We start from the raw sequence: 20,967 nt of genomic DNA, 5'->3' as shown, positions 1-20,967 counted from the left end.
TTAGCCTTGTTTTGTTTTGTTTTGTTTTTAATGTTTCTTTATTAAGGAATTCTTCTAGATTTTATGGTTCCAGATCTTTCTACCATTCTAGCAGCTTCTCTGGAATTAGTAATGGATCCTTAGAGATCTGAATTTCTATAATTATAAGACTCACAGATCAGCAGAAAGGCACGGGTCCAGCTTCCTATCCTAAGTCCTTCCCTGCAGTTGCTTCATAAGCAATCTTACCCTTCACAGTGCATCACATGTAACTAGCCCTCCATATTTCTCTCCCCTCTTTGTTAGTGCCTGATTATTAAGCTAGAGCCAGGTTCTAAGAAGGTATTCCTCGATGCTGGCTATTGGTGATGGTCTGTATTTGTTTTTGTTGTTATTGTTTGTTTGTTTGTTTGTTTTGGTTGTTGCTTTGAGACAGGGTCTTTCTACACAGTCCTGGCTGTCCTGGAACTCACTGTGTATATCAGACTGGCCACAAACTCCCAGAGATCCCTCTTTGCCTCCTGCTGGGATTAGGGGTGTGTTCCACTCTGCCCAGCTTGGTCATTACCTCCAGGAGACTCATGTACAGGAAAAGCCAACCCATCAGGAAGTACTTTGCCCATTTGGAGATGGGCAGTCTGAAGTGCAGTGGTAAGGGCCTGCTGTTAGAAAGAGGACTTGTTACTGGAATGAGGGTGGGGTCAGAGTTCTAACCCCAGCTTTGAGCCACTTCTAAGAAATACCATCCCAAGCCTGTCTGCTAGCTTTCCTTTGCCCGTTCTATTATCATTGCCTTTTACCTGGGACTCCACTCTGACTCAAGGCTGTTCTCTAAGTTTCTAGACTGAGAGTAGAGTGGTTGGGCTTGTTCCTCTCTTTTCACGTCCTACAGCCTGGACTCATGCTTCCAGCAGCTGAGGTTGTTAGTTTCTCCTCTGCAGCCCCAGCCCCCACTCCTGCCTCTACCAGGATAGCCGGAGTAGTCTGACAATACATAAAGCCTTTTCATTTTCTCTTGGGAAGTAACAAAGCCTTTGTTTCTAAACCAGTCTCAGGCTGTCCTAGCACATAGAAATTGCTCCTTTGGTCATGTCAGAGAAGGGATAAGAAAATGTCAGCTGATGATGGGTTCCACACATCAGAGTCAAAGCAGGGCTTGCTGTGGTCCACTGTTCATGGTCCCCATGGGAACTATGGGAAGACGAGCAACAGAAGAGGTCAGGACCTTGAGCTCATTATGTAGTCAGTGATGGGCTTGGACTCATGATCTTCCTTTCTCTACCTCCCAAGTGCTGGAATTACAGGAGTATGTCATCATATCCAACTCATATGTAAAGGTTTGTTGTCCCTCCCCTTTTTTGGGTAGTAGCTCATGGTATGGACTAGACTGCCCTTGAACTCAGAGGTCTGCTTACCACTGCTTCCCTAGTGCTGGGATTAAAGGTGTGCACCACCATAGTTGCAATATGTAGAAGATTTAACATATGTAAAGGACGAGAGGCTAAGAAATGCTTAGTCATGGAAGCACTAGTAAGAGGAAGGAAGCAGCCAGAGCCTGACTGCATGTGCCTACTGTACACACAACAAAGTCATTTTGCATATGCCACAGATTCAGAGCTGAAGGGAAGGCATTGCTGAGGTTCATTCATGCACAAGTCTGCCTAGCCCTCATTTCTGTGTGTACCACCCAAGTGCTGTCTTCACCTTGTTCAACTGTGTAATACACACAACAAAGTCATTTTGCATATGCCACAGATTCAGAGCTGAAGGGAAGGCATTGCTGAGGTTCATTCATGCACAAGTCTGCCTAGCCCTCATTTCTGTGTGTACCACCCAAGTGCTGTCTTCACCTTGTTCAACTGTGTAAGGTAGAATAGCAACATGTGGGCCAGCTTGTTTGGTTGTAAGAATTTACTTAGATTAGGTCAAATAAAGGGGTGGTTGATTCTGGAACCTCGCCTCTACTATTTAACAGACTGCCGACCTTGAGCAAGTTACACACCTTATGTTGTGTGACAAAACTTTCCAGGGGAGATACAACACACCAGATAGGGAGCCCACAACAGACCAAGTACAGATACCACCAAAGTCCAACTTGGTGGACCAGTGCATTCTATTGGGGTTCCTTATGGGACTGGGGGTGAGGGTTTTCCTTATAGGGGCAGACATGACTCAAAGACAGCTGCATTGCCAAAGTCCACCCCAGCAAGGGTGACAGCTCACAAAAGCTGGGGACCTAGAGCACGCTGCTTAGCCTGCAGTGTTGGAGAGTGTCCCTTCCAGGTGCCTCAGTTGGTCTAAGCCTCTTCTAGAGAGGCTTCTGGCCTAAGCCTTCTTGCAGCTTGGCTCTTGGCTGAGTTAGTCTTTGAGGGACTCACAGCTTTAATTGCTTATTCTCACTGAAGGAGCCTAGTGGATCTGGTCAGTTTTAGGGACTTCCTGAAGCTATTTTGAGTTGTTTATCTTGTTTAAGGATCTTGCTGTAGGATGGAGTGTTTCAATCTTGTAGGAAACTTATACAACACTTTGTTGTGACTTTTGAATCCACTGGGATAGACCAAAGTCTTAGTTTCAATTTAAATTCAGATTAAATGAGTTTATCTTACTGCTAGCAGGGCAGCAGCCTTGGGGAAATGAGCCTGCTGTGCTAAAGGGGCTAAAGGCAGGGTTTGTATGGTGGAGGTCAGAGGTACGCATTGCAGTTGTCTATGGAATCCACAGCTGCACAAGAAATTGTTTTACTCCCTCAGTTGTTTCTCTTTCCCGTTATATAGGAATAAAAAGACCACCTCATCCTTTAGCCATCACGGGAGTTATGTGTAAATTATTACCCAGGTCTGGGCTAATGAGTGGGCAAGAGCAGTTTATTTCTGGGCAGGCAACAACACAGTGCCATCAGGTTAGGGCTGGCTGTCACACCCCTACACCTTCACAATCCAAATTCCTAGTTTGTGAGAGTCCTGCATCTACCTACCTTATAGATTTATGTGAAGATTAAATCAGTTGCCATGTGTAAAACAGCACAGTGCTTGTCTGTTAATATTGGGGTTTACTGACTATGATAGAAGCTTGCTTCCTTGCTCTGGATGACCTTGAACTTGAGCTCTGCCTGCCTCAAGTGCCCAAGTGTTGGGGGATCGATCACAAACATGCGCTACCCTGGAAAGTCAGTATTTCTTTTCTTTCTTTCTTTTTTGTTTTTAGTAATTTATTTATTTTTATTTTATGTGTATTGGTGTCCTGCCTGCATGTATGTCTGTGTGAGAGTGTCCGACCCTCTGGAACTAGGGCTACAGACAGTTGTGAGCTGCCATATGGGTGCTGGGAATTGAGCCCACGTCCTTTGGAAGAGCAGTCAGTGCTGAGCTATCTTTCCAGACCCCGAGGTTAGTATCTTTTAAGATTGGGAACCTTGTTGGAATTTTGCTGAGCATCAGAACTGAGTGTATGATTCCGTAGACCACAGATGGTTGTGTATTTCTGGAAACAGTGTGGGGTCATCTTCTTTAGTTGGATTGCTTAGGGGCAAGAGTGTTCTAGCTGGCATCCCTCTGTCTTGGACCGGCAGTGTTCAGTCAGGAACCCAGTTCTTCAGCTTTCACAGCTCCTCAGACGACAGGGGCTGGGAGCTGGCAGTGTAGGCTTCAGACCTTGGAGTTAAGATTCTCAGGTTGGGTCTTGACTTCATCACTTCCTACTTGTGTATGACTCTGGGCATGGCATGTAACTGTTTTACCCTTCCTTTCCTGTGAGGCGGACATAACAGTAGTACCCTCCAGACTTTCCAGGAGATCTTAGGTCTGAAGTGCTTGACAGTACCAGGAACAAAGGAAGTGCTTTAAAACTGCTACCAGTGAGGGCTTGGCGGCTAAGCACTCACACTGCTCTTCCAGAGGTCACAACCTGTGACTCTAGCTCCAGGGGAATTTAGTGCCTCTCACCTGTTGGGTCCTCTGGACCTGGAGTTGCACACAGTTGTGAGTCACCATGTAGATGCTAGGAACCAAACCCAGCCCTTGTACTGAGCTAGCCCCTAAATTGCCCTTTTTTGTTTTGTTTTTTTGAGACAGGGTTTCTTTGTAACTTTGGATCCTGTCCTGGAACTAGCTCTGTAGACTAGGCTGGCCTTGGACTCACAGTGCTCTGCCTCCCGAGTGCTGGGATTAAAGGCGTGCACCACATGGTCCAGCTAAGTAGTTATTTTTAGTAAGTCTTTTTGAGATATCACTCACATGCCACAAAACCTACTATTTGAAAGTATCTTAGCTGGGTGTATTGAGTTCCAGGCCAGTCTAAGCTACACATAAACCCTGTCTCAAAGTAAGTTGGTCATTTTAGAGAGGCTTTTAGTATATTCAAGACTTGTGTGATCATTGCACTATCTAATTTCAGAGCATTTCCATCAGCCCTAAATAAAGCTGTTCTCATTAGCAGCCACTATCTACTTCCCTCTCTGTTCAGCCCTTGGCAATCACTTTTATCTCTGGATTCACCTCTCATGAATACACGCATAATGGAATCATAAAACATGTGGCTTTTTGTGACTGGCCTCTTTCCTAAACATACCTTTTCTTTTCTTTTAAACGGAGTATCAAACTGTAGCCCAGGATTACTTCAAACATAATAAGTTCTGTTATTTTCAGCAATGTTTTATTATTTCATTATGTAGATACAATTATCAGTTGACATTTGGTTAATTATGCTTTAGGGCTTTTCTGCATAGTTTTGGGGGGTGATGTTGTTGTTGTTTTTGGTTTTTCAAGACAGAGTTTCCCTGTATAGCTTTGGAGTCTGTCCTGGAACTAGCTTTTGTAGACCAGGCTGGCCTCGAACTCACAGAGATCCGCGTGCCTCTGCCTCCCGAGTGCTGGGATTAAAGGCGTGCGCCACCACCATCCGGCTTGAATAGAATTTTCGCTCAGTGTCAGGCCTTCTGTGGCTCTTTGGAACAGGGGCTACTAGGGCCCCCAAGAAACTTATCCCAGCCCAGAAGCTACACGGCCAGCACAGAAACCAGGATTCTCTTACTGCTTACAGGTGACCCTGGTGGCCACCTCCATACTGTGTGTATGTGTGCATGTGCCTGTGCATGCACACACGCTTCTGAGTGTGCATATGTTCGCTATTTGCACATGTGCATACTCGATACTGCGAATCAAACCCAGGGATTCATGTACAGTGGACAAGTGCTCTGTCATTGAGCTCCCAGACCACTATTTGTCTTCTTTTGTGGATGAAGTGTAGTAGGAATCCTTTAAAAAATATTTTAATTGCATTTTTAATTAGGACTGTGTGTATGTCAGTGTGGGTATATGAACATGAATGCAGGTACCTGTTGAGGCCAGAAGGGTGTTGGATCCCCTGGAACTGGAGTTCCACACAGTTGGGTGCTGGCTACTGAATTCTTGTCCTCTATAAGAGCAATGAGCACTCAATCACTGAGCCATCTCTCCAGTCCAGGTATCTTTTTAAAAATATTTGTTTATTTACTCGTTTATTTGTATTTGTCTTTGTAGGAGCTGCAGGCGGCGTTCCTGCCGCCCCAGCTCCTGGTCGCCTGGCTAGCTTATGCCCCGAAATAACAACACACAAACTGTATTCTTTTAAACACTGCTTGGCCCATTAACTCTAGCCCTTACAGGCTAATTCTCATATCCCGATCATCCCATCTCTAATAATCTGTGTAGTATCAGTCTTACCGGGAAAGATTCAGCATGTCTGACCTGGCAGCTTGCTTCATGGCGTCTGCCCAGGAGAGGGGAGCATGGCCTCTGAGCTCACTTCCTCTTCCTCCCAGCATTCTGTTCTGTTTACTCCTCCCACCTATGTTTTAACCTATGAGGCCAAGCAGTTTCTTTATTACTTAACCAATGACCTTCCTCCATCATTTCCCCTTTTTCTGTAGTTACTGTTCTATTGCTGTGATGAAACACCATGACCAAAGCAATTTATAAAAGGAAGGTTATAAATTGGGGGTTTGCTTACAGTTTCAGAGAGTTATGGCATTTAGGCCTGCCACCAGGCCTGAATGGAGCAGTGATAAGAGTTTAACATTTGATCTGCAGGAAACAGGCAGAGAGAGCTAGATGGGGGTCTGGCATGGACTCCCAGTGACACACCGCCTTCAGCAAGGCCGTTCGTCTTAATCCTTCCCAGTCTACCAATTGAGAAACAGATATTCAAATATATAAGCCTATGGGGACCATTTGCATCCAAACCACCACACTTGTATTTGTGTGTAGGAATGCATGCCACCATGTACATGTGGATGTCAGAGGAAAAATTGAGGGAATGGGTTCTCTCTTTAACACTTACAAGTGTTTTACCTGTATGTATACCAGCTGCACACCTGGTGCCCTTGGAGGATTACCTGGGACTGGAGTTTCAGACAGTTGTGAGCCAATATGTGGATGTTGAGGATTGAACCTTCCTCCTGTAAGAGCAGTAAGCTACACACACACACACACACACACACACTCACACACACAAACACACACACCTTTTTTGACATAGGGTTTCTGTTATGTAACCTGGCTGTCCTGGAACTTTCTGTGTGTCCTCCTTTTTTTTTTTTTTTTTAAGGAAACAAAAGAACCCTCCCCCCCAAAAAAGGTCTAATTTGTGCTGTTCAAATAAGGGCAGACCCTTAAAGAAAGCTGATTCTCCCTCTCCTTGCCGGGTCCTCGTCAGTCTGAACTTGTGTAGGTCCTTTGCATGCTGTCACAGTCACTGAGTTCATGCGTGTAACTGTCCTGGTGTGCCTAGAAGCTACAATTTCCTTGTCATCCAGCCCCTCTTCCACAGCGGTCCATGACTTTCGGGATGTGTGTGCTGTTTAGGTTCGCGTTCCACAGTCTCTTACTCATACCATTTACAAATTGACCAGTTGTGAGCCTCCATGTTAATCACCATGTACTGCAGAATCAGTTAACTTCTCATCTGGAGGCTGAGAGGCACTCATCTATGATGTGGATCAGTCACTAGGAGTCTGTAGGATTCTGTGTATGTTTGTGCATGTGCTTGTAGGGGAGGGCACTACCATTGTTATCTCTACTTCTCCACCTTACCTTCTGTGACTAATCTCTTTCTGAGCCTGGGACTCATTGATTGGCTAGAGCTCCAGATATACATACCATTCCCCCAGGTTTTAAGGCCTACATTACCACATCCACCTTTTTTTGTGGGAACTGGGGAGCTAATTTAGGTCCTCATGCTTACACAGCAAGCACTGAACCATCTCCCAAAGTGTCCCCCGCCCTTTTGATAGACTCATTTATTGTGTTCCAGCTAGCCCCAGACTCAGACTGTAGCTGAGGATAACCTTGAGCTTACAATCTTCCTCTGTCACTACTGGAGTGCTGGGATTCCAGGTGTGCATCACTGTACCAACTGAGCTAAAGCTTGGCTTTTTACTTGTTTTTTTGGGGGGGGGGTATATTATTGGTTAAGCTAGTCTCTGACTCATTCTCCTGCCTCAGTCTCCCAAGTAGCTGAGACTAGAGATGTATGCCACCATGCATGCGTGGCCTGCTTTAGGTGTCACGTATTAGAAACTGTTACTGATTCAAGGTTCTGAAGGCTTTCCACATCATGTGCGTCCACTCTGACTAGAAGAGAACAGCTTTGTGGAGGTGCTCTTCTCCTTCCACGTCCACAGGCGAAAGGTGCCTTCTTGACCACAGCAGGGCTCAGGCTTACCCATCCTGGTCTTTAGTATCTTTTCCACTTGGGTAGCTGACTCGATCGGAACTGGGGAGGCTAGGAAGGCCTCCAGTGCTCATTGCAGCAGTGCCAGGCCAGCAGGGAGGCCACCTGAGCTCTTTCCAGGAGCACTGTAGCCTCTGTAGAGGCGCTTCACCTTTGAAGAAGGTAGCCAAGGACAAATTGTATTTGAAGGGCTACATTTGTTTTCTAATTAGTATACAAATCAAAACTAAACTTTTATGTGTCTAGGCTTTCTGGGTATGCAGAGAATCGGGCACCATTGGGTTTTGTCACTACTGTAAAGTAGAGGACAATATTCTGCTTACTCTGGAATAAAAACATGCGTACTCCTGAGTTGGGAATGTAGCTCAGAGGTGGAACATTTGCCTGACAGGTACCTCAGAAACAAACACAGCGGCAAAACTTGACAGATGTACATATGCATATATATGTTATTTGAAATTGATTCCTTGGTCAGGCGGTAGTGGCACAAACTTTTAATCCCAGCACTCGGGAGGCAGAGGCAGGCGGATCTCTGTGAATTCAAGACCAGCCTGGTCTACAAAGCGAGTTCCAAGACAGGCTCCAAATCTATGGAGAAAAAGAAAAGGGAAAAAAACAATAAAAATACCTCAGTTCCTTTTTTCTCCCCTTCTTGTCTTCTTCCATCAACCGGCATGAGAAATCTACCCTATTTTGAGAACCTTGCATGACCCCGCTGCCTTCTCTAGGCGTCATCTGATTTCCCTCTTCCGCTCTCAGAATGTTTTGGGAGGGTGCTCCTGCAGGCTTGATCTCCCCGCCCTTCCCCTCCCATTTCCTCCGGCCCCCACTCAGCTTTCCGCTCCCACAAGTACAGTTCCCTTGAATTTTCCCTGGTTGTTTAGAGGCTGTGGCCCTTGGGGTCTCTGCAATGTCCTCTGACTGCTCGGTAGCATTTTGAGACTTTGTTGTCACTCTGTTCTCCCCACAGGATGGCCTCCAGGGCCACCCATCCTCCAGTGTCTGTCCTTTGTTCCTCAGGCTACCCCACTTTCCTGTGCCCTTTTCTCTTCATACTTTGTCACCCACTCTCAGGCTCCTGAGTGTCTCTGCCTCTTGATCAGACCTTGTTTTTAATGACATGATAGAATGCTCCCACGCTTCCTGACTTCTCAGACATAGTGTCTTAACTACGGCACTGTTCCTCAGCAGGCCATGCGCTATGCCACTCTTCAGCCTCCATCTGTGGTTGGAAACACCCAGGCTCCAAAACTCTCAAGTTGTGTCTCCTCTTGAGCCAGTTGGACACTGAATTAAAGCCGAAGTCTCTCTCCGGAACCATAAAACAGACTTTGTGCTGAGTCTGTTCCTTGTCAGCTTGTTGAAAGAAAATGAGGCTTGAAACAAATACTTGGTCAAGGACATACAGCTGATGTCCATGTTCTCGCCAGGAAGCTGCTTCCTGGTGCTTGCTTCACCACGCCAGGCAGTCTCTCAGCGCTGTTTGTGTTTTCTGCTGTCTTAGGACGTATAATCAGGCCTGTGTGCCGTCGTGTCAGATGATGAGTGAGGCATTTCTCAATATGGCTGAGCTGGTGTGCCTGCTTGAGAAGCTGCACAGGTGCAACGAGATGAGGTGCTCATCAGTTTTCCTGAACCAGGGCTCAGCCCGTGCAGGGCAGATGGGATGCAGGCACTCAAAGTGCTTACTGGCTGACTCAAGATGGGCATACCGAGGTCGGACTGTCTTCAAGCAGTGGGGAATCCTGCAGAAAAGAGGGCTCAGAGTTAAGGAGGATAAAAGTGCAGGGGCTAAAGGGAAGGATGAGGTGGGAGGATCTGTAGGAGAGAGGGCAGAACAGATGGGTCTGAAGTGGCAGCCAGCAGAATTGAGAGTAAACCAAGGACATGGCAGAGAAAGGACCGGGTGACCAGCACAGGGGAGGAGCTACAGAGCATGAAGTCAAGTGGGGGGTTAGTGAAAAAAGGTGCTGCAGCTGATTAGTGGGGCCAGGTGCTGTGACCAGTATGCCACCAGTCTCCCTCCCATCCTCTGAATCCTTTCCTGCAGAGGGGGTCAGAAAGCAGAACTGGAATGCACTGCATCTGTGTCTGAGTGCATGGGTCTGCCCTCAGATGACCTCATTCCTCAGCACCCAAATACATGAAAAAAGGCAGATCGAGAATTTTGATTATAAAATTAAACCATTTTTGTGTTGAATTGAGCTCATGGTGAAATATCACTGTGCCTGTAGCAAGCTGTCATATTCAGAAAAACCACACCCACCCGTCTACTTTTCTGCCTCCCTCTGCTGAAAGAACTGAAGTTGGAGTTAAGGAAACTTCCCCAAAGCCAGCAACTAGAAGCCTGAGGACTGATGAGCTCCTCCCAGGAGGATCCTCCAGGAACTGTGTTCTCTTTGGGCCTCCACGTCTAGAACTACAGCTAGACAATGTGGCTTCATGTTCCTTGTGGTCATCAGGGTCAGGCAACCCTTTTTATTGGCCTCCGTCCCCAACACACAGCAGCCATGCTCCTATTGCCTTGAGTCTTGTTGATCTCTCAGACCTGTTAAGGATGTTTTAGAGCCTGGGCTAGTGACATGGCTCATCAGGTAAAGGTGCTGCTGCCAAGCCTGATAACCTGAGTTCTGTTCCCCAGGACGCACAGGATAAACAAACAGAGCCCCACAAGTTTGCACTACGTCAAGCAAGGTAGAAGGAGAGGACGATGGTCTGAGTTGTCTCTGCCCTCCCTCCACACAGGCATCATGGCATACATGCGCCCTCACCCACACAGATACTTTTTGGTAACTAACTAGACATGAGGTCTGTAATCAAAGGCTAGGAGGAGGCCCCTCCATTGCTGTGAGATGCTCTTGGGGAAGATGGGATACATGGTCTCAGGCTGCTGAGTGCCGGGTCTGGCTGAGACGTGGGACAGATTTGGAGAGCAAGAACTCAGGCACTTCCATGAGGGAGTTTCCCAGCAAGTAAATGCGCAGTCACAATGCCTTGTGATCCCTGCTGTGAGGGAGCCAGGGCGCGTTCCTGCCCTCCACTTCCTCTTTGAGAAAATGGACAAAGTGTGGTGTATATATTCCTAAAGAGCCTTGGGCTGTGGTCTCCACCATGCCCAGACCCTCTCCCTATAGAGTCCTTCAGTGCAACAGGATGTTTTTATTTTCAGAAACCCTATATTGGTTCTTAAGATCAGCAAGAGGGGGATGTTAGGATAATCAACAGAGACTTCACATGTTGCCTGGGGAGTTGATTCCAAGGTGGCATCCTCATTGTTGGTCCCTCCCTGCAGGGATTGGAACAGACCTGCCTTTTCTGCAGGATTGTGGGGGCAGTCCTGCCAGGAGGGTGTGGGTGGCCTTAGGGTAGGATGGCAGATATGTCAGAGACCAGGCTGCCTGCTGTGAACCAGCAGGAGGAGGGGCATCTTTGGAAGCTTTGTTCAGCCTGTGGGCCTTCTCCTGGCACTGCGTGGCTCAGAAAAGGAGGGCAGGCAGAATTCAGTCCAGCAATAAGAGGCCTGTTCTCCTTTTGTGGAGGTCCTTCACATGCCCCGAACACTTCATGTACTAGCCGGAGGCCCTGATTTTAAGAGGGCTAGGGAGGGGAAACCAAAGGGTGGTCCTGCCATGGCTCATCTCTGCCACCCCCCACCCTTTTAATTTAATTTATTTTTATTTAGTATGCATTGATGTTTTTCCTGCATATATGTCTATGTGAGGGTGTCTGATCACCTAGAACTAGAGTTACAGACAGTTGTAAGCTTCCATGTGGGTGTTGGGAATTGAACCCAGCCCTCTGAAAGAGTAGCCAGTGCTCTGAACTGCTGAGCCATCTCTCCAGCCCCTCACCTCTGCCTTTAAAGTAATATCAATAATAATAAATTCTTATTGGCACATGCAGCCAGCCTGGGTCCTGGTACTTTGTGAACATTACCTCACTGAAAGTTTAGATCACCCAGGAGTCTGTTTACTGCTGCTGGAAACAGATTCCGAGTTGGCCAGTGAGTTGGGAATGAAGAGCATGTCTCCACCTGGGCTGTGACTTCCATGTTTTAACTCCGACCACCCTGCAGTCTGCTAAGTGATAGTCTCCCCTGCCACTCATGTCCTGATTGACACCTTCCCCTCCAGTCCTTGTTGAGTGATAACACTTTGTTCTCCTCCCTCCTCCCAGGACCCTGCAGGAATCTTTGAGCTGGTGGAGGTGGTTGGCAATGGAACCTATGGACAGGTGTACAAGGTGAGACATGGGACAGACATGCAACCCTCAAACCCGTGGGGCCTCTTTAGAGTAACAGAGGAAGTGGGTCCCGGGTCCGGCAGTCTGAGGGAAGCTATAGGAGATGACAGAGGCTGGGAACCCCTCGGGGAAGAAAGAACAGACAGACCACAGAGAGAGCAGCAATAGAAAGAAGAAGGGAGACATCATCTCTGAGTGTAGACATGCTCCTGGGTGTGGAAGGGATAGGAAGCAGGAAAAGCACATGGGGATGTAGGTGTGAGGGCTCACCTGGAAATTCACAGTTGATGCCAGAAATGTGGGTTGACACCTCCCAAGACCACAAGGAGGCCTGGGGCTGATGGGACCTCACTGGTGGCCTGCAGAGGAAGCTGCTTTCTTGACCTCCTGCAGCTGCTTGCAGCAGGGAGCCAGCCAGAGCTCAAGCCTCTTACTTTTGAGCTGCTTCTCTTCCCACAGAAGTGGCATTTCCTCTGCTCCTGATTAGCTTTTCAGCTTGGCCAGCTCAGCCCTCTCAAGTGGCCAGACCTCCGCCCATACATGCAGTGTCTCCATAATGAAGGGGATGTTTGGGGTGGGTGCTGTCCCCAGAACATTTAGTCTACTTCCTCAGCTCAAGGCACAGCTCCAGACATTTCCACAGGGGCCCTGCCTCTCTGCATCTCCTGTCCCCTGGGACTGCCAGCCTTTCATGTACCCCTTTCGCTTTGTAAGCCTGGGCTTTGGGGGAACAGACAGTACACCGCTCCTGCTGAGTCGTGTCCATATAGATAGATAGCTGTGCTTTCTGTGCTTGGGCTCATGGGTGGCTGCTGAAGACAGGACGCGGGTGGCAATGCCCGTGTCCTTCCCATGAACAGCTGCTGTCCCATCCTGCTCTTCTCAGGAAGCCTGGGACTTTGTTTTCCAAGCGATTGATGGTTCTTAACGAGGGATTTCAGAAGGGTGGGTGGGGTGGAGTTGGAGCTGAGGTAGAGAAGACTGTGGCACAAACACACTGAAGGTTCCCACCTTTAAACTGGTGACTGTGGCACACATCAGCTGGCCCTTTTGTGTCCCTGCGTTCCCTACACTCTTTCCCTGATAACATAAAACACCTTGGGCATGAGGTTGATCCAGGGAAAGGCTTACTATCTAGAGTGGCTAGACCAGGAAAGCACCAGACATTTTATCTTACATAGATGAAGGCAAGGATTAGCCCCTTTCCAGCCTTCATTAGGATATGGAAGTTTCTTTACTTTAGCTTTCAGTGTAGAGAAAAGTCCCTGCTAAGGAAGCCAGCACAGAACAGGGGCTCAGTCCTGCACTTCAGGTGTTGTCTAGTAGAGCCTTCGTCTTTGCCGAACTTTATCTCTACAGCCTAGAAATGTCTGGGCAGTTGGATGTTAGCTGTGATGGCTCAGGAGCCTCCCTTCTACCTTCTGCTTTGTAAAGCAAGGCATCTAACTCCATGAAGGGCACATTCAAACGTAGAAAAATGCTAAGAGTTGGCTTTTCCCAGACTCAGTCTCTCTCCATTATTTTACTAAGTGAGCATGTACCCTGACCCTCCACACCCTCTGTACTTGGATTTCTTGCAGGGTCGGCATGTCAAGACTGGGCAGCTGGCTGCCATTAAGGTCATGGATGTCACAGAGGTAGGGAATGGGGTTGGGAAGGGCAGGGCTGGCATCGAAAAGGGGCTGAAGGCTCAGGCCTTACCTTCCCCCTTATGCCTAGGATGAGGAGGAAGAGATCAAACAGGAAATCAACATGTTAAAGAAGTACTCTCACCATCGTAATATTGCCACCTACTATGGGGCCTTTATCAAGAAGAGCCCTCCTGGGAACGATGACCAGCTCTGGGTAAGAAACGCCCTTCCTGATCTTCCAAGTCCTTCTGCTTTAGGCGGCCAGTGTGTATTCTGACATCCCTGCCTTCATTGTGGATCACAGGAACCTCATGATTCACCCAGAACTCTGCTTTTCAGTCTCTTCTGCCTAGTGTCTTGTCCCCTTGTGTGTTTAGTGACAGGGATCCTAGTGTTTGGCTCCTCCACCAGACGCTTCACCCTGACTAGTTAGTAAGCACTTCTTAATCAGTAAGCAATAGAATATAGAATCTTGGTCATGGCAAAAGATGGGGGTGGGGGTGAGCGGCAGCTTAGTTCTTTGAGTTTTCTCTCTCTCTTTTTTTTTTTTTTTTTTTTGGTTTTTTGAGACAGGGTTTCTCTGTGGCTTTGGAGCCTGTCCTGGAACTCGCTCTTGTAGACCAGGCTGGCCTCTAACTCACAGAGATCCACCTGCCTCTGCCTCCTGAGGGCTGGGATTAAAGGCCTGCACCACTACCACCTGGCAGTAGCTTAGTTCTTAAGTTCTTTGTGGGGCTGGAGAGATGGCTCAGAGGTTAAAAGCACTGGCTACTCTTCCGAAGCTCCTGAGTTCAAGTTCCAACAACCACATGATGACTCACAACCATCTATAATGAGATCTGGTGCCCTCTTCTGCCATGCAGGCATACCTACAGGCAGAACATGTATACATCACAAATAAGTAAGTCTTTAAAAAAAAAAAAAGAAGTTCTTTGTGTCTTTGAACACAATTTTGGGAGAGCCATCAAATCAAAGTATCTGTGAGCAGCAACAGGATTCAGGCCCATCCTGGCAGTACACAGTCCTGGGTGATGATTTGAGCCAGAGCCTACTCAAAAACCTCCTGACCCAGACTGTTCCTAGGAGTCATTTGCTCCCTAGCTTGGACATGGATGCCGCAGATTTACCCATTGTGGTGCTGAGCCCATAAGCTGAGGGGACAGCGGCAAGAGGCATCACTGTGGTTATTGGGAATTTTGGAGAACATGCTGGAAGTCAGGTAGACCTTAGCTATTTAATAAGCATCTTCTGTATACCCTGCAAAGTTGAGCATGAGTCATGGCTCCAAGGATTTGGGAGGACATATACAATACACCATGCTGTGTTTAGTGGGAGACCACTGAAGATTGGCAGCTAAGCAATAGTAGCCACTCTTCTTGTTAGTGTGTAGGGTACTGGGCTGCTTCTCCACCCACCATGCTCTCTCAGTGGTGGGGCACATGAAAATTACTTTGATTGCATAGGAAACACACCAGTCCCAACCAGCCTTTTCCTGAATTAGATATCAACTTTAGTGAAGACGGTTGGAAGAAATTGCTCCTGAGTTCCCTCCAGCAGCACACTGAATGGGACCCCATGAACTTCCCTAGCAGACTCAGCCCTTCTTACCTCTGAATCAAGGATGTTGAGCTTTTTTGTAAAGGTTCAACTAGTAAGTGCTTTAGGCTTTGTTGGGCATGTTTGCTCAGTTCTGCTGACACTCTGAAAGCAATTGACAGTACATAAACGAGCACGGCCAGCTGAGCACAGTGGCTCGCACTATAGTCCCAGCACTCAGGAGGCTGAGGGCAGGAGGATCCTACATAGAAAAACCCTCACTCAAACAGAACCAAACCTGAGTGTGTCTGAATCCTCAAATTTATATTTAGGTCACTAAAATTTTAGTGTTATTCTCATGTGTCATGAAAAAGGACTCTGGACTTTTCTGGGAGGTTTTTTGGTTTTAGTTTTTTCCCCTAATCATTAAGTATAGTGAAAACACGCTGAGAAGATAGCTCAGTTGGTGGAGCACTTGCCATTCAAGTGTGAGGACCTGATCTTCGATCCTAAGATTACATATAAATAGCTGATCATGGCAAGGGATGTTTGTAATCCCAATGATGGTAAACGGAAGACAGACAGGTTGATCCCTGGAAGTGTATTGGGTCAGCTAGTCTAACTTGATGAAGTTCTACACACACACACACACACACACACACACACACACACTGGTAGGGGAGGTATGTCCATTATCCATTGATTCAGGATGGGTATAACTCACTGGTAGGCGCTTGCCCAGCTCCTTGAGTTCCATCCCTAGCACTCCATATAGACACAAAAGTAACTTACAGAGTTGTGTAGTGGCGCACGCCTTTAATCCCAGCACTCAGAAAGCAGAGGCATATGGATCTCAGGGCCTTGTCTATATTGTGAGTTTCAGCTAGACCTATATTGTGAGACCTGTCTCAAAACAAAAGAAAAACAAATTTAAAAGCAAACAAAAACCCCACCTTCTTTGGCTCCCTGTTGTTGCCAGCCCCGGCTCCCAAGCAGTAGTTCTCGGCCCATGTGGGATTCTAGGGAGAGTGTGATCAAAGCACTGGACTCTTGAAGGAAAATGATGAGCTGCATCATTGTGCTGGCCGCGTGGGGTCCTTCACTCCTCACTGCCAGTTCTTCCCCACTTGTGTGCCCCTTTCTCCCTGACCTCAAGAAGTCCCGTGGCTCTAAGGGTCATCTAGTCCTGCTGTTTGGCTCATCCCACTTCTGGTCTCCAAACCTCTGGCTTCCTCCAGGGGCCTGGCTGGGGGCAGAGGCCTTGCCTGACATATTTTTCTTCCTGACTCTTTCCTTGGACCTGGGACCACAGCTGGTGATGGAGTTCTGTGGTGCTGGCTCAGTGACTGACCTGGTAAAGAACACGAAAGGGAATGCACTGAAGGAGGATTGCATTGCCTACATCTGCAGGGAGATTCTCAGGGTGAGCGTGAAGCCCCTTCATAGTCCTTCCCCATGCCACCCTGGTGAGAGCTTCTTCATGGGCATTTGTTATCCCACTGAGGGAGGCAGCTAGCTACCATGAAGAGTCTCACACACACCTCAACTCTGCCTGCATTTGGGCTGTGGGTGGGTTTGGTCTGTACATTTAGCCTCGCTCTGAAGTGAGGACCAGCAGCTAACTTTCCCTCAATCTCTTTGTACCTCCATGCTCTTTTCACCCCTCCAACACTGTGGCTGATTCTCCCCACTCTTGTCCCAGGGTCTCGCCCATCTCCATGCCCACAAGGTGATCCACCGAGACATCAAGGGACAGAATGTGCTGCTGACAGAGAATGCTGAAGTCAAGCTAGGTACTGTGGGTCCTTTTGAGGCCCTTTTGCCATCAAGCCTGGGAACAGGGTCGCCTTCCTCAAATGTCTGGCTTAGGTCCAATTGCATTTGTGCCAAGGGGGTCTCTTCCCTGTCCCTTTCTCCCAACACCAAGATGTCTGCCTCCTGCTGAAAATCCCAAGAAGCCTTTCACCTGCTGCCCGCCAGGGCGCAGCTACTCTGCACCCTTCTGTGGAGACAGGGCATTGAGTTCCCTTCTGCCTGCGATGCCGTCCTGAAGAGGATGTAGAAGTTTCTAAGTAGGATCTAGGCCTCCGCTGCTTCAGTCCAGACACATGAGAGCATTCCGTGTGCTATAAAGCCCAAGAGTAGAGGGGGCTTTGCATGCTGACCCCTTCCTCATGTCTCATAGTGGATTTTGGGGTGAGTGCTCAGCTGGACCGCACTGTGGGCAGGCGGAACACTTTCATTGGGACTCCATACTGGATGGCCCCAGAAGTCATTGCCTGCGATGAGAACCCTGACGCCACCTACGACTACAGGGTATGAAAGGGAGAAGCAGGAGCTCAGGAAGTAAGGTGGGGATAACAGATGGATTAAAAGTCTGGGGGCAGTGACATGTGAGCAGTGAAGGGATAGAAACTTCTCACGGCGTGTGGCCAGGCCTGGGAAGCCAAAGCTGGAGGATTGTAGTTTGAGGTCCTCGAGGGCTTCCTAGCAAGACCCTATTACAAATAAACTAAATTTAAAACCCAGTATTTTATGGCAGGAACTGTTTATATGAGAAGGTGGGATGATTTGGAAGAAGGGGATCTCGGGAAGGGGTGAGGCTATGGTAGGTTTGTAATGGTGCTGGGTGAAGGGAGTTATGCAATATTGTCAGGAACGATTCATCCTTGTCTCTTCTTTCCCTTCTTTAGAGTGACATTTGGTCTCTAGGAATCACAGCCATCGAAATGGCAGAGGGAGCCCCCCGTAAGTGCTGACTTTGCCTTGGAGTAGGATGGGACGGAAGGGAGGGCAAGGAAGTGGTATCGGGAGGAGGTGGACTTTGGAAGTCACATTGAGGGAGGGATTCCTTGGCCTCTCTATGAAGCAGGATTGATAGTGTCTCTTCCTTGTCCCAGCTCTGTGTGACATGCACCCCATGCGGGCTCTCTTCCTCATCCCTCGGAACCCTCCCCCAAGACTCAAGTCAAAGAAATGGTATGTCTGTGAGTGTTTTCAGTCTGACAGTAAAGGTTCAGGCAGGGCCACTCTCACCCTAATACGTGTGTTCAGGCTTTGGGGTACACCATGGAAGAGGTGTGGGGACTGTAGGCAGCAACTGGGATTGGGATTTGGAAAGCCAAGAAAGAAAAGACGATTTAGAGATATATGGCCACCATCTCCTGTGACTGCCCTTCCAAAGGGGCCCTCCCAGTGTGAGCCACTACTGTTTCCAGGTCTAAGAAGTTCACTGACTTCATCGATACGTGTCTCATCAAGACTTACTTGAGCCGCCCACCAACTGAACAGTTACTCAAGTTTCCCTTCATCCGAGACCAGCCCACAGAGCGGCAGGTCCGCATCCAGCTCAAGGACCACATTGACCGCTCCCGGAAGAAGCGGGGTGAGAAAGGTCAGTGGATGGCTCTGGAGCAGGGGGTTTGGGTGTGTCTCTGCCCTGTCTCCTCTCTAGGGTTCGCCTTTTCTCTCCCTTCCCTTACCCCAGCTCTCCCTGCCCAAGGAGACCTCTCCCAAACTTGTAACCCCAGGGCCTTTTCCACTTGTCTCAAGTCAGCCTTGCAGGTGAGGACGGCTATGTGATGTCCTCACAGAGAACTCATTCCAAGCCTGTGCTGGTGTGAGCATATGAACCTGTCGGGGAGGTACCTCGCAATGGGCTGTGCACGTAGACCGAAACGATATTCCCAGCTGAAGTTTCCCTACCCGGGGTGGAGTCTGGAGCTCTGGGTGGAAAAGCCTCAGTGTCTTCCCTTTGCAGAGGAGACGGAATATGAGTACAGTGGCAGTGAAGAGGAGGATGACAGCCACGGAGAGGAAGGCGAGCCGAGGTGGGTTTGGCGGGTAGAGGTGGGAGGTTGGGGTCTGTGTGTATTGTCTGAGGGGACAACAATGATCCTTGACTTTGGGCGCTCTTAGATAATAGCACATAAAAGATAGCTTGTATAAACTTGAGTCCCTGGGTTGGTGAATTGGCTCATCAAGTAGAAGCACCTGCCTTAAGCTTGATGACCTGAGTTTAGTTGCTGGGATCCACATGTTAAAGGGAGAGGATTCTTCTAAGTTGTCCTGACCTCCATTTGAATGCTGTGGTGCACTGAGACATGCACACGTGGGCTGCTTACAAGTGTTTGTGCACATACATAATAAATGATGTAACTGAAAAAATAGCAGATGGAGTCCCTGTATGAGGAAGAGTGAAGTGAATGGATGGGGAAGAGAAGGTTGATTTAGGCCTGACAAAGGTATGGGCTGGAATCTTTAAAATAGCAGTAAACATTGTTTAGCCAGGGGCGAGGATGCGTACCTCTAACCCTAGCATTTGAGAGGCTGAAGCAGGATAGCAAGTTCCAGACCAGTCTGGGCTACATAATTCAGGCCGTCTCAAACAGGGAAGAGGGACAGAAGAGAAGACAAATCCACGACCCTTGGGATTGCCCATTGGCAGGGTGTCCAGTACAGTTGGAGGCACTCAGGCAGGCTGCCCAGGGAAGAAGGACCACCAGCATGTTCTGACCTCCGTATGCCTTTGCCACAATCATCCAGCTCCATCATGAATGTGCCTGGGGAGTCCACACTCCGCCGAGAATTCCTCCGACTCCAGCAGGAGAATAAGAGCAACTCTGAGGCTTTAAAGCAGCAGCAGCAGTTGCAGCAGCAGCAGCAGCGAGACCCTGAGGCACACATCAAACACCTGCTGCACCAGCGGCAGCGCCGCATAGAGGAGCAGAAGGAAGAGCGGCGGCGTGTGGAGGAGGTGGGTCTACTAGGGCAGGAAGAAAAGCGAGGAGTAAGACAGGCTTTGCCTGGCCCTTTTCAGCCTTCATGGAAAGACTCTCCACTGTTACTAGGGGCTCAGTCTCCAGGTGCTGGTCCCCTGCCCAGCCTAGTGTGGATCCATCAGCATCCTGTCAAAGTGACAGCTATTGCCATGATAGAGCTGTCGCTGCTTACACTTCTGTAGGCCGTCAGTCTGTGCCCATTTGTTAGTGCTGATCTGCTCCAAACAGAAAAGCTGGGAAGACTCTTCTCGTTCTTCTGGCTATTTTTTTTTCTATAAATTGTTTTCGACTGATTAAAAGTAGGTAGAGGAAATTCATTTTAATTGAAGAGAATCTTATGTTTAAGTACAGTTTTCTGTTTGTTCTATTGCTCATTAAAATACTACAGTAGGTGTGGTGGCTTTGTCCTGTTCTCCACCCCCACCACCATTGGAAGGTAGAGGCAGGAGGATGAGTATTTCCAGATCAGCCTAGCCTTCAAAACCCCCAAGCAACAAAAAAGCTGTGTAACTCAGTTGATAGAGAGCTTGCCAATCCCCAGCACCACAGAAAACTGGCTGCAGCAGTATGCACTTATAACCCAGCACTCTGAAGGAGGAGGCAGGAGAATGAGAAATTCTGGAACAGCCTCAGCTACATAGCAAGTCTGAGGCCAGTCCAGTCAAGGTGAGACCTTATCTCAAAAAAAGGGTTGGATCTGGGGATACAGCTCAATAGTAGAGCCTGTCATACATGAGTCTCTTGGGTGTGATCTCTAGTAACAAAATAACAATTTTGTGTGTGATGTCTGTCTAAATGTACTTATTATTGGTGCATGATGGAAAATAAGAAATCTGCATTTTTTTTCAAACTTTATAACTCAACACCAAAAACATTGTCTCAAGCATAGCTGCAGCATCTCCACTGTCCACCGTTCCTCAGAGTAGGCCTCTGTTCTTGCTGAGTAGAAAGAAATTTGTAAGAAAAACTCAATGAAGACTTTCTGCTCTTCTCTGTAATAGCAGCCGGTAGCAAGTGACAGAGGCCTGGGCAGCAGCCTCACCACAGGAGGAGTACTTCTTTGTGTCCAGGGTTCTAGTCTTGCTCATTTC

General features: G+C 48.1%; 1 protein-coding gene across 23 annotated transcripts in view; it reads left to right on the top strand.

The window, feature by feature from the left end:
- Positions 1-20,967, top strand: part of Mink1 (misshapen like kinase 1) — a 53,604-nt gene that overhangs the window by 21,664 nt on the left and 10,973 nt on the right. For all 23 annotated transcript variants that reach the window (XM_075991872.1, XM_075991871.1, XM_075991869.1 and 20 more), the window contains exons 2-12: positions 11,863-11,928; positions 13,509-13,565; positions 13,648-13,773; positions 16,408-16,518; positions 16,798-16,888; positions 17,281-17,411; positions 17,789-17,843; positions 17,996-18,074; positions 18,314-18,489; positions 18,856-18,925; positions 19,641-19,851. In XM_075991872.1, the coding sequence (XP_075847987.1) occupies positions 11,863-11,928; positions 13,509-13,565; positions 13,648-13,773; positions 16,408-16,518; positions 16,798-16,888; positions 17,281-17,411; positions 17,789-17,843; positions 17,996-18,074; positions 18,314-18,489; positions 18,856-18,925; positions 19,641-19,851 (1,173 nt within the window). The remainder of the gene's footprint in view (positions 1-11,862; positions 11,929-13,508; positions 13,566-13,647; positions 13,774-16,407; positions 16,519-16,797; positions 16,889-17,280; positions 17,412-17,788; positions 17,844-17,995; positions 18,075-18,313; positions 18,490-18,855; positions 18,926-19,640; positions 19,852-20,967) is intronic.

The sequence above is a fragment of the Microtus pennsylvanicus genome, chromosome 11, assembly GCF_037038515.1.
Source record: "Microtus pennsylvanicus isolate mMicPen1 chromosome 11, mMicPen1.hap1, whole genome shotgun sequence".
Classification (NCBI taxonomy): domain Eukaryota; kingdom Metazoa; phylum Chordata; class Mammalia; order Rodentia; family Cricetidae; genus Microtus; species Microtus pennsylvanicus.
Note: the sequence above shows the minus strand (reverse complement) of the source record. Positions and strands in the feature narration are given on the sequence as shown.